This window comes from Diabrotica undecimpunctata, chromosome 9 (assembly GCF_040954645.1).
Source record: "Diabrotica undecimpunctata isolate CICGRU chromosome 9, icDiaUnde3, whole genome shotgun sequence".
Classification (NCBI taxonomy): Eukaryota; Metazoa; Arthropoda; class Insecta; order Coleoptera; family Chrysomelidae; genus Diabrotica; species Diabrotica undecimpunctata.
Window position 1 is genome coordinate 116178506 of NC_092811.1, and position 20049 is coordinate 116198554.

Genomic DNA, 20049 nt, shown 5'->3' on the forward strand with positions numbered 1-20049 from the left:
ATTTCAAGTAAATCGATGCAGTTTTAACGAATTAGGAGGTATAATAAGAGTTTCTAATACTCCATTTTTAGGTTCAGTAACTGGACTAATAGATGATACCTGGAATGATAGATACGGCTGATGATCAGAAATCGGAAAACGTATATGAGGAGGTAACATGCAAGCAGCCTTAAGTCACACAAAAATCAAAGTTGAGTTAGATGTACCAATGCATTGTTCTGTTGTAGCCAGAGTGGTTTATTCTTTACACGCAAAACAACTTATTTCCACTGTACTGGTCCATGCAAACCAGCTTATTTCCAACCAACCAATAGAAGCGCAGCAAATGCCACTTAGCTGACCCAATGAGTCTGACAAATTTGAGGTTATGTAAGGGTTTTTAAGGGAAAAACTCCCACAATTAATCTATAAATCTATATCATTAATGACATATAGAATTATTTTAGAATATCCACTATAAATTGTCCAAAATAGTTGAAGGGAATATGGTTATTTCCAAAATCTCTGTGAGGAGAATTCCCCTCTATAATTGAAATGAAAATATATACATGAGCTGGCCACGTACCTAAGAGGCGGAGGCCATAAAACGAAAGAAGAAGAAGAACACCCACAATTTTAATTAAACAGGAATACCATGATATGTAGGCAAGGTAAAAGCAATAGGAGAAGATTGGCCACTACTTCATACTAAGAAACTAAGTAAAATATAAGGACATCCAATCAATAAGTGAACTGAAGAGAATTGAAATACGCTACCGGACACAAGAAGAAATTAAACACCTCCGAAAAAAGGGAAAAGGAAAGTCTTACAAAATGATTGTATTGGTAAGAGGCTTGAAAAACTACAGGTATGAAGGAGAAGAGTCTTTTGTATCTTTGAGAAAGAAAGGGAAAAAGAAACTTAGACAAGTGAGACTGGAAGAACTATCACTTCATCATGTGTTACCCAAATAAAAGACCAAAGATATTGACAAACTTATGAAAAAATTTTTTGAAGAGGACTGGTCTACTTCTGATCCACGCCTTCGTTGAGACAAGAGTTTGATTTTTGATGAACCCACTACAGCAGCTGCTGGTGAGGAGCAGGAAGAAATGTGTGACTGCAATTTAAAAAACTGTTTGTTGCATTAACTACCTATTATGACAATGTTTGTCACTTAAGTAGTACTTATATTATTATTTTATAAAAATTAAAGTTTAGTCAAAAAACTGTTCCTTTACTTTATTGCTTTATTATTTTATTTACACGTAAATCAGCTTATGTGTACAACATTTTACATGCAAAACGACTTATTTCCACCGAGTTCGTGCAAAAGGTCTTATTGCCAAAACAAAATCAATTTTTTAAACTATTTGTTAGCTACCCTAACTGAAATGAGTAATTTAATCGCATATTTGAAACCAATACTATTGCATAACTTTGATTAAAACTCATTATCCTTTTTCAGAGCAAAGCTACAAGTTTTTCGCCCTCCCTGAAAAATTACTTATTTGTGACTTAAGCTTGTTTACATTTTACCTCCTCTTATATAGCCGGTCTTTTCACCATATATGACAAAAAATCGCAGAGGCCTCGTACAGACGATCTAGACAAACAAAAATTTCGTCTCAAAACCTACAAATATTGTTTACGAATAAATGCTAGCCTTATTTCTGTTTGCAGTAAATGCTTTCTTGTGACTTTCAATGAAACAGACAACTTCATAAAAAAAAGAGCATTGCGAAAAGAACCTGCGAAAACAAAGACTGATTCTGCCTAAGGAAAGAATATTCTTTGCCCAAACAGATCAAAAATTTCTATCATTACATTTGACCCTAGAAGCAATGTAATCCCTGTACAAGGAATCATACCAAAACCTGTGTCTTATCCATATTATATCCATATTATAGATCTGAATTTCATAAATTAAATCTGTCGTTTAAAAAGACTCAAACTGATACTTGCCATAAATGCTACAAGTTTGTTATGCTACTGAAATGCAGCGATGGAACGGAGAAAGAATCTGCAGCAATAGAAAAGGAAAATCATATGATCTCTGCAGAACTGGCATATCAGAATGAAAAACAAGACAAGCTTTTAGCTCAAAAGATCAAAGGAATGATCTTTTACTTTTGACCTCCAGCAATGTCCACCAACCCCTTTATTAAAGTCTTCAGTCGCTTTTTACAAACGGCAGCTATGGACATTCAACTTTACTGTATTGAATGAAAGTGGAAAATCAAAACATTTTATGTGGCACGAATGGCAAAATAAAAATTCTCATGTTTCATCCATGATTATATATTAAACGTGCAAATAGTGGATCATAAGTTTTATGGTACCTGGGCATACCCACATGGAGATAGATGTAGCACACTCTATGATCGAGAAAAAAGAAAGGATCGCATATAGAAAGTTTTATTCCTCATGATTGGTACCAGCTGATCAGATTAACAAGTTCAAAATTTGAAGTAGTGGAGATGACCCATAAAGATTTTTCCGATTTTGCTTCTCTGTTAAAGAAGCCATTGGTGTCTAAGAAAAAAGAGGTGCAACAGGAACCTTTTCGCTGGCATGACGTGCAAGGGCTAAACTATAGGGGATAATGGGAAAATATTTTTCAAAAAATCCCTAACTATATAGAGGAGTCATTTAAGGAAACTTCTTTTATTAGACGAAATGGGTTGAAAAATTTAGTTCCCCCGTTGAAATATAAGGCGGATTTGCCAATAAATAAAGAAAAAAAGAAGGATCTTCTTCCCTTAAACCCCACAATTTTCATGGGTTCTATGAAAATCTTCCATCGAGCGAAACTGTGTTCATGGACTATCCAGTTACTTCGTATCGACGAAGATATTGATTAAATAGTTATTATGTTTAAGTGTTTCATTCTTTTTTTTTTTTTCAAGTTTATTTTTTTTATCAAAATTACTTTTTTATACCAAATAAAGATACTTCATTTAATAATATTATTTTCATAACCCTTTTCTGTAAGTACAATAACATATAACTGATGGACACATTTGGGATCAAATGACATAAGTCACGAATTTCATTTTTGGCATATTTTTATTTCATTGGTGGTGGAAATGTGGGAGAATGTTCTATATTAGTATCTGAGCTTTACATGGATAATTATAAAAAGACCAATTAAAACCAAATAAAGTAAGTAACACGTAATTGTGGCATATAAAACGGATTTATAGGTACCCAAAATGACTTATGAACTTTCTCACCACGGTCAAAGATATATAAAACAAGAAAAACAAAATAGTCACATTAATAAAGTGATACAAAAAAATAAATAATTAGAACAACCACAGATAACTCAACTTTAAAGAAAAAGAAGCAATACACCTAAATAAAATAAGAAAAAGAATAACAACTTTTTAAAGAAAAATGATGAACCAAGGACAGTTGAGACTAAGATAGAAAAACAATTAGTTAAAAAGGTTTGTCTTTGATGAAGTCATCGAAAATTTTGAATCTTAAAAAACAGAAGTGATCTGTATACAAAAATCTCTGCTTTAAATAACCTTCATCTTTTAATCTTAAAATTCACCTCGCCGTTACTATTTTCGGTCAAAATTAATCTATATACATTTAATATTTCTTAAAAACTACTTACTTTTATTCTTCCCATCTAATTTAGCTGTTAAATTCACAAAATATTAAGTATTTTATCAAACTTCCCCCTAGTAACTCACAATTCACAAACCTCTCTGTACTGTAGTTAAAGAACTAACTACCTGGTGACCTGGTCAAATATTATTTAGGGATTAAAATATACTGTTATCTAGTATAGTGTTTATTTAGCGACAAAAGACAGTGACCATCGTTTATGATGGCTTTCAGCTTTGTTCATCTTAAAATCAGCTATTTAAATCTATACAGGAAGTGTACTATCACCAGAAATTGAAACTTTCTATTAATACCGCACAAGCATTTTTAAGTTTTAATTATAACTTGAAAGACAATTAAAATTAAATTAGTAAACATTAATCTTTAATAAATAATATAATGAGATGAGTCACAGGAATGCATAACCAATAAATATATAATAATAATGCAACAGGTCTACTAGCTCAAGACTTGTAGACTTTTTTCTTTATTGTTGTTTCTATCTTTTCCTGTTTATGGCAATATTTGTCAGTTTTCTAACACTCCAGACGGGCTACGTTTTTCAGTGCCTAAGGTTTTGAAAATTGGCAATACTTTTTATTATATGGCGTTGGTATATTTATATCATTTGTACCTTCTTACTATTTAAAATAAAGTTTACAGCCTAAATTGTTTTAAAAAAGAAATTCAATGTTTTGCGTTATAGTTCAGGAAATGAAGCTCGAAAAAAGTTAAAACCTCGCAATTTTTTCGTCCTGCATGGATTGAGTTGAAATTTTAACAGAAGGTAGGTGATAGCCCAAGGATCAAAATCTATATCGAACCGAAGTGCGCTGAAGGGTTTTTGGGGGTGAAAACTACCCCTAGTTGTCAAAAATTATAAAATAACATATTAAACCTGAATATGGGTAAGATTTGGTTTGAATTAGTTAAATAATGATTATTTTATACTTTTGAATAGAGTTCCATCATATTTCAACCCTTAAAAACCAACCCTTGTTAGAGATTAATGTAAAAAAATTACTAATTCTAATAAAATGATTTCGCCTTGGATCGATTTGGATAAAAATTTGGATTTAAGCTCAACTCACGCTCTGCTTTATAGTTTATGTCATGCTGATGAACCCTGATTGTTCTTAGGGGTGAAAACTACCCCTAATTTTCAAAAATTGTAAAATAACATTACAAATCTTAAGATGAGTGAAATTTGGTTTGGATTAGTTAAATAGTGATTTTTTTATACTTTAAAATACAATTTCATAAATTTTCAACCCTTAAAAATCAATTGTTATGAGTGCTATAGGTGAAAACAATTTTTTGCCAAAATTTTGCAACTTTTCAAATTTTGAAAATCACCCTTTGCAACATTGCAGTTTTTATAAAATAATTTAATAGATATAAATTGAAAAAAGTAGAATTAAATACAAAAAAATTTATCAACATAAAAAGGTACCATATATTCTTATACATTTACATAAATAGTTGAAAATATTTACATTTATAGGTAAAACAATTATAATATTAATTTTATTCGTCATCAATTACATCTTCATCGTGATCTATGTCATCCTCATCTTCTTCAATTATTGGTGGACTATTATTGCACCCTTCACCTGAGCACCCAGAACAAGTAGAGTTACAGTATAAACCACCTTTTCTGCACCCACATGAAACGCCGCATCCTTTTTTGCATTGACAAAAAATAATTTTCAAAAGTTCATCGGGTGCAGATTGTTTGTTCATGCGTACGGGTAATAACAAACCATCTTTGGAATACCATCCCTAATCTGTTGCTCTGATATTTTCATTGCCAAGCCACTGTTGAATTTGCTAATAGCATCTTTTTGAATGCTCATCTAAGGCATCAACAGTGGGCAGAAGGGATGATAGCTTAACCGCACAGTTTTTCGTTGTAGCTTTGATGAACTGTTCGTACCGCATCTGCTCGAGAAAAGCTTCCAAATCTTTTATTTTTTTTAACTTGGTCAGCTGCGTGTCTTTAACAGTTCCGTATAACATTATTGCACAGTATCTGCCAGCATCTAAAATATCTTCAAGCTTACCAGTACTACTGTAAAAAAATTCGGCATGTTCCCTCATGTCCGGTCTTTTTTGAAGAATATCAAAAAATTTTTTAACGTATTTCCTTCATTTTTAACGATAGAGTGTTTCTTCAAAAACGATTTTGTAGAGGTTTTTAAGAGCTACAAGGATCTGTGAATTAAATCTTTTTGGAACCCTTGGTTTTTAAATGGGGCGAGTTTAAAGGGCTCGAAAAAGATGGTGCTTGATCGTAAATCGATGCTTTAAACGGCTATATCTCGCCAAATATTCATTGTACAACAAATCTAAATAAAGGAAAATTTTAGTCATTAAAAAAGCTACAATTTAGTACATTTTTATTTTTTTCATATATTCAGTATTTTCGGGGATATTTAAAAAAAGAAGGGTAAAAAATATGAAATTGTAAATCGTTTCTCGCTTTAAGCTGTACTTTTTTTAAAACTAAGCATTTTAAATGGGTCAAACTTCTTGGACGTATTAACAATGCATGTACAAAGAGAATTGCAGAAGCGTGAAGATCGATTTTAATTATTAGATGTTAGGGGGTTGTTTTGTTAGTTAGGGGGTTGTTTTCATCGATTTTTTCGTAAAAAATTGAGGTATTGACCTTATTTTCATCATAACTCACTCAATTTTTGAGCTAGAGTCTTTTTTTTTATGATAGGTCTATTTATGCTCTTTAAAAAATGTTCTATAAGTTTTCTTCCAAAAATGCATCATTTTCCCGATATTTGACTTTGAATCTTTCAAATTTTGCATTTGAAGAAAACCGCTGAACATTGATAGGCAGTATTTCGGTTCCTATTAATCGCAAAAACATTTAAAAAATGAATTGTATTTGTCTTTTTAAAAGCTACAAATTTGTTCTCTACAATTTTTTTGATAAAATGCACCATTTTCGAGTTATTCGCGAAAAATCGATTAAAAACGTCGATTTTTTCGTCTAAAAGTTGTTACTTTCAATCGCGAATAACTTGAAAAATATCAGTTTTACAAAAAAAAATGTATAGAACATTTTTTGTTTAGAATCACTTTTTTAATCGAAACCTGTGGTTAAAACGTAAAAACAATTTTTCACCCCCGAGATGGGGTGGCAACCACCCCCAAGGCTTTGGCGCACTTTGGTTCGATATAGATTTTGATCCTTAGGCTATTACCTACCTTCTGTTAAAATTTCAAGTCAATCCACGCAGGACGAAAAAATTGCGAGGTGAAATGCTTCATTTCCTGGACTATTATAGCGGTGTTTGCACTCACAGGATTAACACGTTTAAACGTGTATTTAATTATGTAGCATACCCTAGGTACCATCTATATGGTAGAGATATTGAATTGTACTTTAGAATCTATATATACGAGATGCGGCGGTGCTTGGGGGATTCCCTCAATTATAATTTCTGTCCTGAAACATGACCTGACACAGAGAGGACAAAAAAGATGTTAGAAACAGCAGAGATGAAAACACTTTGTATACAATACATAAGTGTGTATAGTTTACACTATGATTTATGCACAATAATATACTCCATTCCACGAATATACGACTGTTTTAAATTCAAGTTAAGGTATCGATTTAAATGGTCCAATTTGCTGAATTGTACAATAGTAAATTCTCCCCATTTTTAAAATACTATTATAAAAGATTTAAACCTTGGATTTAAATATGAAGTTATAATATAAATATAGAAATAATAGTTTATAGAACAGTAATTCAGATTTTGAAGTATATAATTACTAAAGGTAAAAGAAATAATAAGTTAGACTTACTCACAATCAATTTAATTTAACTAATCGGACGACCGGTTTCGCTTTCTATAATATGCAAAGCATCTTCAGGTCACGATACAAAGTTAAAATGCTGAAAATAATAATCCCATATTAGGGTGTTGTCCAATAAAGATAAAAACAAAGATAAAAACATAGGTAGGTGATATAAATTATATAAATTACAGTAATTATGCCAATATTACATGTCTGTGGTTTTATAAATGAATAAAATGTTTAAGCAGACAAGGTACGACCCACAAATTGATAACATAGTCTATTAAACTGTATAAATAAACCAATAAATAAACATTACTTACATGCCGGTACTCTATTAGTTGCTGGTTGAAAGAACATGGTTCAAACTATCTTGGATTGTAGATTGGATAGCTCAGGTCAACTATTGTAATTATTTAACAATAACCGGGGAAGTTCTTGAGGAGACAGATTGTATGATCTTCAAAGGATGTACAGATTGTGTGGGTGTGCAATAGTATAATCTTGTAGTTATCAAAATTTCTTTGATAAAGTTGTTGCAATATTCGGCAAATTATTGTAAAGTCCAAAAATTTTTTTGTTAAAATTAAATTAAGACACAATTACACACACAGAAACACACAGAAAACACTTAAAAAACGGTTAAAAAACGGGGGACGAAACAGACATTTAATTTAAAAGGAGTGGATTTTCAAAAGAACTACATTTCTTAATAGGAGACAATGAGTTTTTTATGTGCTGTATATCAGATTTTAGAGGTAAACTTGACAAATGTAGGTTAAAGTGTGACAGTTCTTCTTCTATTTTAAATGCTGTAAATTAAGTTATCCAGTTTATGAGATAAGCTGATATTAATAAAAATCTAAAATTTTTTTAATTTTAGATATTAAAGTTATTTGATGTGTTAATATTGGCATACTTTAACAAACTTTAAATAATTGATTTCAATGTAACAATATAAATAATTGTAATACTTATTCTATGATAACAAACTCAGCTTAGTCAAAGTTACAGAACAAACTTAAGTGATTATTTGTTAATTAAATTAAATATGTACATTTGTAATGAAAATGAAAATGTACATATTTAATTTAATTAACAAATAATCACTTAAGTTTGTTCTGTAACTTTGACTAAGCTGAGTTTGTTATCATAGAATAAGTATTACAATTATTTATATTGTTACATTGAAATCAATTATTTAAAGTTTGTTAAAGTATGCCAATATTAACACATCAAATAACTTTAATATCTAAAATTAAAAAAATTTTAGATTTTTATTAATATCAGCTTATCTCATAAACTGGATAACTTAATTTACAGCATTTAAAATAGAAGAAGAACTGTCACACTTTAACCTACATTTGTCAAGTTTACCTCTAAAATCTGATATACAGCACATAAAAAACTCATTGTCTCCTATTAAGAAATGTAGTTCTTTTGAAAATCCACTCCTTTTAAATTAAATGTCTGTTTCGTCCCCCGTTTTTTAACCGTTTTTTAAGTGTTTTCTGTGTGTTTCTGTGTGTGTAATTGTGTCTTAATTTAATTTTAACAAAAAAATTTTTGGACTTTACAATAATTTGCCGAATATTGCAACAACTTTATCAAAGAAATTTTGATAACTACAAGATTATACTATTGCACACCCACACAATCTGTACATCCTTTGAAGATCATACAATCTGTCTCCTCAAGAACTTCCCCGGTTATTGTTAAATAATTACAATAGTTGACCTGAGCTATCCAATCTACAATCCAAGATAGTTTGAACCATGTTCTTTCAACCAGCAACTAATAGAGTACCGGCATGTAAGTAATGTTTATTTATTGGTTTATTTATACAGTTTAATAGACTATGTTATCAATTTGTGGGTCGTACCTTGTCTGCTTAAACATTTTATTCATTTATAAAACCACAGACATGTAATATTGGCATAATTACTGTAATTTATATAATTTATATCACCTACCTATGTTTTTATCTTTGTTTTTATCTTTATTGGACAACACCCTAATATGGGATTATTATTTTCAGCATTTTAACTTTGTATCGTGACCTGAAGATGCTTTGCATATTATAGAAAGCGAAACCGGTCGTCCGATTAGTTAAATTAAATTGATTGTGAGTAAGTCTAACTTATTATTTCTTTTACCTTTTGAAATGGACTCACACAAGCAACACATTCATGATTTTTATATAATTACTATTATTGAGTATCATTGTAAACAAGTTGGTTTTTGAATTAAGTTATTTAAACGAAGTGTAACAATACTTAAGTGATCAAATAGTGTAATTTATTTAGTCGAATAATTAATTAGTATTAAAAAAAAAAACAAAAAAACTTACTTATTCTCTTATTCTCCTAACCTCCTAAAACTATCATCAACGATCAGATTCACAGCCAATAATCAGTCGGCGATATATGAAACTGTATATAAATTTTCGTTACTTTTTAATATCTGTAACGACTTGTTACTTTAACTATCAATAGCCGGTATGTTATACCCGTTACTTTCGGAACTTTTAAGAGTACATCCACTCAAAGCAAACAAATATTTAAAAATAACAAAGTGAAATATTAGATTCTTTTTCTGGTTTCTGAACCATCGATCTGCCAATTTCTTTTCATTATATTAAAAATAGTATATTTCTTTCTATTACAGTTGTAGTACCTAATAAAGTAATAAAATAGTGTAACATCACAGAAACCCGGCACGCCTCTTTGGTGTTTACATTTCACGGAAAGCTTACCCAAATGTCTGTCATTATATTTATTTATAGTAGCGTTTGCGTAAAAGTTTTTGATATTTCCGGATTAAATTTCACAATAAATTTTGCGTCTATCTGAACATCTATTAACTGAAATAATTTTAGTTTAGATGTCATACTAGTAGATCCTTTTTATTGGAATAATGATTAGACCAATTTACCTTCATACTTCTACTTGCACAGTAAAATATTCGTTGTCGAAGTATGTAATCCAAAAGAGTTGTATATTCGTGGAATAACCTATACTAAACATTTCTTTTAGTTACATGGTAAATTATTTTCATATTGTTATATCTAAAATATTTTTAGAACAGAAACGTTTTATTATAGTGTTCAATTAAAATGTGTCGCCCAGCCTGCTGAATTGTGATTGTTCAAATGGCAACAGTAATTGCAGCCAATTATAATTCAAGAGTCTATTGCTCATTTTCTGTATTATCGTTGGTCGAACGGCATCTGAGCTGCAGCCAATGATAATACTGAAAATTGGGCATTGGTCGTCGTGCAGGTCCAATCGTAAAAACGGCAAAACGACCGTTATAGATTGACCTACTTTTTTTGGCATAAAAGAAGTGCACGACGGCCAGGACATCAGACCGGGTCAGGATATGTCCGCTGGTCCAGCCTTCTTGGCAAGTTAGATCCTCTGATTGATTCAGTTCTCAGAGCTTCTGTTTTATTTCCACAGCTTTCACCTTTAAACCCAGAACCTAACGTTCTCATCTTTAACGTCGGTTTGTTTTCAAACCAAACAGCGGCCATTTTTGAGGAATTTATCTCTGCTTTTCGACTTAGTCGAATTTGCTAATATTTTCCTCAAAAGCGTCGCAAAGTGTCATCGATTTAATCTGTGCTTTTGGACTTAGTCCAAAATCATTATCTCGGTAGTCTTACAGGTCATGTAAGAAAATTTCTCTTTCAGGATTCTGCTAAGTCTCTACTTCACGGGACTTAGCCACCGGACGGTGCTTATATCCTTAAAGAATTGAGATTTAATAAAGACTCCTATATTGCGTTTTATTTTCTCTTCCAGGTACACTGCAAAATAACTTGTAAGTTGATTCACCTTTGATTTTGGTATTTACATTATTTTTCAGGTACACTGTTAAAACGTATATTTCAAACTTTAACTTTGACATTTTTAATAAAACTTATAAATTGTGTTTTATTCCGCTCTCTTTCAGGTACACTGTAAAAACTTGTAAATTATTTCCATCTTTGATTTTGGGTATTTACATTATTTTCCAGGTACACTGTTAAAACTTGACATTTATTTTGACTTTGACATTTGCCATTTTATTCATTTACAGGTATTAAAATAAACTTGCAATATTTATGCCTATTTTACAAGATATAAAATAACTTGTAATTTCTCCCGCAGGTCTCAGCGACTTAGAAAATTTTCTATAACAATATTTCGAATTTTGTCTAACTATTTTAATTGTGTACTTCTTTTACTTTTTATTGTTGATTCGCCCGAATGGCACTATAACAAACATCCCTATCTTTATCCCAAGTCCCTAGCTCAACTCCTTCACACTTCAGGAATTTTTGACAAGTGACATTTTCCCTGTTTACTAATTTGTATTTTGCCTATATTTTGATTATTAGTTATAAATAATATATTTTCCCTTTCAGATTCTTAACTTAAGAATAATTAACATAATTATCTTCCCGATTCCCGGATCAGGAGATAATTATTAATTTCTTTCAGATTCTTAGCATAAGTTCTAACATATCTGTTTTCTAACAATTTAATTACTATTATTATTGTCTCAATAAACATTATTTATTGTGTTATCTTATTAAAAAGGCATTTAATCCTAGCTAAGTGTCCATAGTCCGTGTCTATGGCCACTGACCGAGAACCCTACCCTCTTAGGTCCCAGAAAGCGATGGATAGAGCGTGTAACGAGCCTTCTCTCTCTCCTGAGGGAGCTGAGAGTTCCATAAGTTACCGACAAATGGATACCTAAGAAAAGTAAACTGAACGTGTGATGAACCTTTATGAAAATGTTCCAGCTGACGAGGAAGGAGCTGTTGATTCAGTCAGTTCAATAGTGGACTCAGATCATGTAGAATTTAGTGAACGTGACACTGACTCCGAGACTGAAAAAAATGATGACCAGGGAACACTGAGACAAATCAAAGCAGAAACTGAGACAACAGAGGACCGGCGTTTGTATTATCATGCAAAGGATGGAGGCAAATAAAGAAAATTTGGCGGTTCTAGCAATGTTCGCACAAGAAGAGAAACTACTGCCACGCATTTACCTGGGACACTAATTGATGCTCGAACATATTATATCAAAATTTTAAAAAATTATGCTGGGGTGCTATCAGAAAGGCCATTTTAGATAGGCAATTCTACTAAAGCAGTGTCTCTTAGAATATCTGAACATATCGAATTCGGGACGAAATATGACTATGGATAGTTGTTTCAACAAATTTGTCCTGGCTGAAAAAGCTTTTACACAACAGATTAAAAATTGTCGCAACACTAAATTCCCGAACAAAAGGTATACCACATTTTATATGTACAATGACATAATTTAGAGAAAAAATAAGCGACCTATTCTTTCGACTGTTTTTGGATTTGGAACATATATGACTTTAGCGGTTGAGTTTACCGAAAGTACAAGCTGAATATAGCAGCAAATGTCAACCATGAAATAAAATATTTCGGTTTGGCAGTGTTGGGATGTTTTTATACTTAATGCATATGTTGTATGCTTCATTATACTTCTTCAATATTCAGAGAGAAAGCTTTTAAAAAGTACATTTTTATTATACTATTTTATGAATTCTGCAATTTTTAATTTATATAAAACAATAACGAGTAAATATTTGTCTCTTTCGAAATTAATTGCAAACATCTGTTGCAATCTGGCAACTGCTGATTTAAAGATAGCCAAATCTATCCCCTAATCTATCAAAGGGTAATGGTCCAAAAAAAAATCTAATAATTAACTGCAATTAATCTCCAAAGAAAAAATGACATTGCAGGGTTCAAAAGCCGCAGTCAGAGTAGATGGAGAACTGACTCCCTTGTTTAACATCAACATGGGAGTAAGACAGGGAGATGCCCTATCAACCATGCTATTCAACCTAGTTCTTGAGGCAGTCATCAGAAAAACCAATATAACCAGCCATATAAACACCAAATCAGTACAAATTACTGCATATGCAGACGATGTAGCCATCATTAGTAGGAATAAGCCACGAGTAATGGAAGTGTTCAAACAAATTGATCCTGAAGCAAGAAAAAGAGGTCTCAAAATAAACGAAGCAAAAACGAAGTATATGACAGTCAAAAGAATAACTGACAATGAAAATAATATCACAATAGACAACTATACTATCGAACGAGTGGATGCCTTTACATATCTCGGCACAGAAATCAATCAGAATAACTCCGTAAGTAGCGAAATTAATGCACGTATTTCCAGCGGGAATCGTACATACTATGCTAATAAAAGATTGATGACATCGAAATTATTAGACAAAAGAACCAAAATGACTATCTACAGAACACTGATTAGACCCGTAGTAACCTATGGATGTGAAACTTGGGTAATGACGAAAAAAGATGAAGAAAAATACTGAGGAAAGTATATGGCCCGGTACAAGAGGAAGATGGCACATGGAGAATCAGGAGAAACGACGAGGTTAATGAGTTAAATGAAGGTTATGACATTGTAAGATTTGTGAAAAGTCAAAGACTGTCATGGCTGGGACATGTGCAGAGACAAAACGATGCAAAAACAACAAAGAAAATGTTACAATGGAAGCCCATAGGAAGGCGAAAAAAAGGAAGGCCCAGAACGAGATGGTTGGATGACGTGGAAGACGACCTGAAAACAATGAACATAAGACAATGGAGAAGAAGGGCACAAGAGAGATCTGAATGGAAGGACATAGCCAGACAGGCAAAGACCCATCCAGGGTTATGATGCCAAAAGAAGAAGAAGAATCTCCAAAGAAACAAATATTTACTCATTCTTGTTTTATATAAATTAAAAATTGCAGAATTCATAACATAATATAAACAAAATGTACTTTTCTAAAGCTTGATCTTTTTATATTTGAAGCATACAGCATCTACATTATAACAACATGCCAACACTACTAAACCGAAATTTTTTGTTCCATGTTTGACATTAGCGGCTATAACCAGCTTGTACTTTCGGTAAGCTCAACTACTTTAGCTTCTCATGTTCCTAAAAAATATATTCTAAGGACATCCTCTTTCCATCGAGAAGAAGTAAAAGATAAAAGCAAGGGTGATGCACAAAAATCAGAAATCATTTCATTCTACAACACCATCAAATACAGGGTCGATGTTTAGATAATTAATAAGGCCGTCTATTTCAAGGTCCAGTATTTCTTTGAATAGAATTTTAGACGAACTTTGCTATGATGGGATGAACCATCTCCTAACTACCATTCCTGACAAGAAGCAGAGACGTTGTGCTGGAGGAGATTGTTCTTTCAGTGTGAGAACTATGTGCAACAAATGTGATATTGGCATTTGTTTGGAATGTCACATAATATTTTATACAAACTCTCATTAAGATCTACATACGATCCTAGCGTTACATATATGTAACATTTTTTTGTAGTAAAAGTTTCTTTTAAGTACTATTTTTTTCGTATATTTCTACCACTAATTAATCCAAAAATATGAATAATTACGTTATTACTACAAAAATTCCGGTCATAATGGGTTGAACATGAATGAAATTCATCTTTCATCTGTGATTAGTTTGAATTGCCTTCCTATCAGATAATATCTTCATTTTTAGCATATGCATATGCTCATTTTTCAATTGCAGAATTTTTTCATTCAGAATCTGTGAGGGTCTGTTAGGACCAATCCTAACATATGCAGCGGAGACAAGGACCGATACAAGAAAGACGAAACAGCAAATCAACAATATCGAAATGAAAGTATTAAGATCAATAGCGGGCATATCATTAAGAGACAGACAAACCAACACAAGTATACGCGAACAATGCAAAATTCAAAATATTAACAGGTGGATAAAAACAATAAAAAAAAACTGGAACGAACATGTAAACCGAATGGGACCAGATAGATTAGCGAACATCTGTAAAAACAACAAACCGTATAGCAGAAGACCCGTTGGAAGGCCGTCTGAATCAGGTTTTATTGTAGAGTTTTCTATTGTATATCCTAAAATATTTATAACTTTTTGATTGTAGTTACATTTATTTTGATTTAAAGTTAACCCATATTTTTTAACAGCATTTAAACAATTCTGTAAATTTAAATCATGGCTATCTTGATCCACACCACCAACTGTTGTCATCTAAATAAGCGTAAACACCTTGTAGATTTTCTTTTTGAATGATAGAATCAATGGCTCTCTGTAAACATGAGACTCCATTGGTAACCCCAATAGGAATATGAAGGAATTGGTAAAGGCATCCATTTACCTTGAAACCTGTAAATGGTTTGTCAGATTCCTGAATTGGTAGATGATATACGAATTTTAAATCAATTGAACTAAAAAAAAATTATTTTGATATCTTAGACACTAGTGAATAGATATTCAGCAAAGGATAAACATCAAGTAATGTAAATCTATTTATTGTTTGAGAGTAATCAACTACGATGCAGCATTTGGATAGTTTGGAACAGAAGTGATCCAAGTGACATTTTTGTTAGTTTTGCGTTAGAGCCATTTCTGACCTCCACGATACCGACTTTAACTTATTGCAGAACTAAACCACATCACATGTTATTCTTAATATGTACTATAATACCTTTGGTACCTATTTCTGTTGTATGAATTTATAAAATTGTCTCCGCGCAAAAGTAATCCATGTACGCACATGCTCTTTGGATCACTTTAATTTGGGTTATTCAATCAACGCTTTAACTCTGTTGTATGCTGCAGACAGAAGTGATCCAAAGAGCACGTGAACGTAACCTCTCTCCGTGTATTTTATTGGTGGTCGAACTTATCAGCTGCCAATTGTTAAATTGTTTCCTCTCTGTATTTTATTGATGGTCGAACTTGTCAACTGCCAATTGTTAATTTGTTTGATTTGAAGTAAACAGCTGATAAACAGTTAAACAGCAATAATTTGTAATTGTTAGATTAGAACCCTACTTAATTTGACAAATGTCACGTGAAAGTACCAGAACATAAAAAATTGTGCAGATGGCATTAATGAACATGGAAAATAGCTCCGAATCTGAACCATATGCAACAGATGAAAGTGATTCGTTTCATTTAACTGAAAACGAGAATAGTGGTAACGAGACTTTAAGCACAAGTGAACATTCACCAGCAGGTATATTTTAGGTGGCATATTTTCATTGTTTAATAATTTAGGGAAAGTTATTTGGTAAATTTGTTTGACCGATTTTGGAAATAGAAGTCAAAGATTTGGTTAATGGCCTCACGTGACAGGTAAAAAAAAAATGTTTATTTTTTTTTGTAAGACAATTTTCTAAATATATAACAGGAACTTTACACCTGCTTTACTTTAATGTTTACCAGTTAGTCTAAAGAAGTAAGTAATGGATAAATCATGGCGTCGCGTCACTTGCATTTTGAATTTTCAGTCCTTAAGATCGAGAAAATGTCCCTACATGATTAAACAATGATACTATGTATAAAAAACCTTTTTTCATGTTATTCATGCAGCATCAAGTTATGTTTCTTTTTAGAGACTCTTGAAAATATTTAGCAACTTATATATTGAAGAGCCAGGTACCTCAACTGCAGCTATTCGCTCCGTGCGTGACTGACGCGACACCTACCGCCTTCATCTGACAGTTTTGGACCTACCAATTTTCAGGTTAAACATATGACATTAATGACATATGTTTGACATTGTTAAATACAGGCGAAATTGACAAAATTAATAATTAACTTTTTAATTATATTTTTTCAGTTTATGTACAAAATAAATGTAGTATTAAAAACTGGGTTTCTCAAAATTCATCATAATATATCTTTTTAAGTCCAAACGGAAAAGAAAAGTTAAAAATCTAGTACTGGCAAATCATGTTTTTCACGTGAAAGAGCATATAATTAAAAACAGTAATAGTAAAAGTTATGATATAAAAGCTAAAGTCATCAGGCACTCTGCAGTTAGCTTGAAGCCTTATAAAATATCATTTAAGGTAAATTATTTAAATATTTCAATTGCATAAAAATGAGGTTACGTGATATTTCCTTTTTCATTTTAATAGCACGGATCCATCTTTTTCTTTTCTCTAATTTATATGTAATCTTTGAGAACCTATAAAAACTACACTTACTATTTTTGCTATTATTAGCACAAATAAATACGCAACATGTATTTGCACACATTTTTGATAAAATTTATGCGTAAAAAGATAGTGTCCAATTTTGTCATATTTCGCCGCTACGCACGCTGGCATCGTTTCAAGGTACCCCTACCATGGTCACGCACGGAGCGAATAGAAAATTTAGGCCGTTCACAGGAAGTCTCAATAAGGAAACGTCAGAATACCACAGCATGGAAACGTTATATAATTAAGGCAAAAAGAAACCACGGCAAAAAGAAGAGTATGTTAACTACAAAGGCAAGACTGTACCTACCAAAAATTTTCGTCCTGTTGATTGCCAATGCAAAAGACAATGCGCAAGCAAAATTAGCATCAGAACGAAACGAAGCCAAAATGTTAACTGGGAGGGGCACTCTGCTAAACAAAACCACGTGATTCCTATTACCACGGTTACTACATAACCCATAGACAATAAAACTCACTACAAAACTAGTTTTCTGTTTTGCAGATTTTTCTTAAATTCGGCAAACGCGCATCTGTCGCAATTTAATACATCACTGCTGCCTTCTACTAAATGATACGTGAACTTATTTTCTCATCTATTAAGTGATAGCCGCACTAATTTCTCACTATCAAAATGCCAACTTATTACGGTAACACCAACAAAATCCCTAGTTTGCAGCTTTTAATTGTAATTTTATCTTTAGGTACCGTTAATTTAAAAATTACGGCAGTATGGATAACGAAAATTTGCTTAAAATAGAGGTTTTTGGATAAAGGATTTTTCACCTAAGACCGCTTTGCCATTAAATGCTGGTAACTTTATTACTAGCGGACCAGATAAGCGGCGATATATTTTACACTACCTTTATGAATAACATTTTACTGCTCTGTTGTTTCAATCAGCACTGCTCAACAAGTTATCGTTTATTGGTTTATAATTTTATTGCAATGTTAATTATTTTTAATTTCTTCTGACGTATCGTATAATGTAGGTTTACCCAATAATTAAAGTTATGCATTTACAAGAACATATTATTTGAAAAATAAGGAGTAAATACCATGTGTCATACTATTTGTTATCTCAGGAAAAAAGACAGTTAAGATTTTATACACACTTAAAAAATTTGTTTAGTAATGTATTTCTTAAATCCACACAATCATTGAAAAATGATTCATGCTGTTTAAAATATCTTCTGTTAACGACACTGTCAAGTAGATCAAATTCAAACGTCATCATATTTCTCTTCTGTTTATGGTTAAAAATTAATTGATATAGTCGTGGGTTGTATTTTTGTGTTTTAATAATTTAACAAACTACATAATCAGCAAAAACCTTATTTAAAACATGCGAATGGTTTTGCAATCACAATCAATACAGTGTTTATATGCTTGTTTAGCATTGGCTGTTAAATAATCGTCCTTTTTAGGGTGTATAAAAAATAGTAGTTGTATAAGTACCTATTTTTTATAGTAGTGTAGTGAAGCGGTACTTTAAAGCAAAATGAGTAATTTGGAAGAAACTAAAATACAGTCGAAACGTAGGAGTGTTATCTCCAGAAGAACGGCGTTTAGTTGTAAAAGTCGAAAGTTATTTCAATTTGGAAAAAAATAATATGAGTCCATTGACATCTGTTATGGCAGTTCAGAAACGCACATGCGATGCTTGCGGTATCTCAGAGAGGACATTCCGAAGAATTAGTAACATGAGTGAGGATGAAATAAATAAAGTAAGCAAGAGAAATCGTCAACATCCAAAAACTTTAGATTTGCACCAGTCAATTAAACTTGCAATTAAAAATATTATAATGTATAAAGCCAAAGAACATTGTAACAGTTAGTGCTGTGTTGCAAAAAATAAAAGACAAGGAACTGTATGATATTAGTTTAACAAGTTTGTGGAGAGTGTTGAAACATTTAGGTTTTCGATATAAAAAGACAAATAATAGACAAGTATTGTGTGAACGCTCTAATGTTGTTTCAAAACGGTGGCATTTTTTAAGAAAATTCATGAACAATAAAATGTCTGATAGTCTGAGGCGTTGTTTTTTTAGACGAAAATTGGTTTTTCGCTAAAGGAAATATGTCAAAATCATCTTGGCAAGATGGCACCACGAAATGTTATTCTTCTAGTCGTTCTGGTAATGGTAAACGCTACATTATACTTCATGCTGGAAATGATGAGGGTTTTATTCCTGACGCTAGTTTAAATTTTTCGTCCACAAAGAATACAGATGATTACCATGGAAATATGGATTCAAATATTTTTAAAGAATGGTTTGAAGAAAATTTGTTAAAAAAATTGGAGCGGCCATCCATAATAGTGTTGGATAATTCATCCTACCACTCAAGAGTAGAAGAGAGATTTCTCAAGCAGCTGGACAAAAGAAGAAATAAAGTTGTTATTGACAGAAAAGAAAGTTTATCACAGTGACATATTTTTAAAAGTCAATTTACTTCAAAGGTGTGGAGAGCACAAAATTCAAAAAAATTTTGTTACTGACCAAATGGCTCTTAAATATGGCCATGAAGTTCTTCGACTTCCGCCCTACCATTGCC

At 31.8% G+C, this 20049-nt stretch overlaps 1 protein-coding gene across 4 annotated transcripts in view; it reads right to left on the minus strand.

Moving 5' to 3' along the window:
• Window positions 1-20049, minus strand: part of LOC140450419 (uncharacterized) — a 127115-nt gene that overhangs the window by 104136 nt on the left and 2930 nt on the right. For 2 of the 4 annotated variants that reach the window (XM_072544055.1, XM_072544053.1), the window contains exon 1: window positions 3609-3784. The exons of 1 other annotated variant lie outside the window; for it this stretch is intronic. In XM_072544055.1, the coding sequence (XP_072400156.1) occupies window positions 3609-3623 (15 nt within the window). In that variant the 5' untranslated portion in view covers window positions 3624-3784. Of the gene's footprint in view, window positions 1-3608; window positions 3786-20049 lie in introns of those variants that run through there. One more of the 4 variants, XM_072544052.1, reaches the window with a different exon arrangement.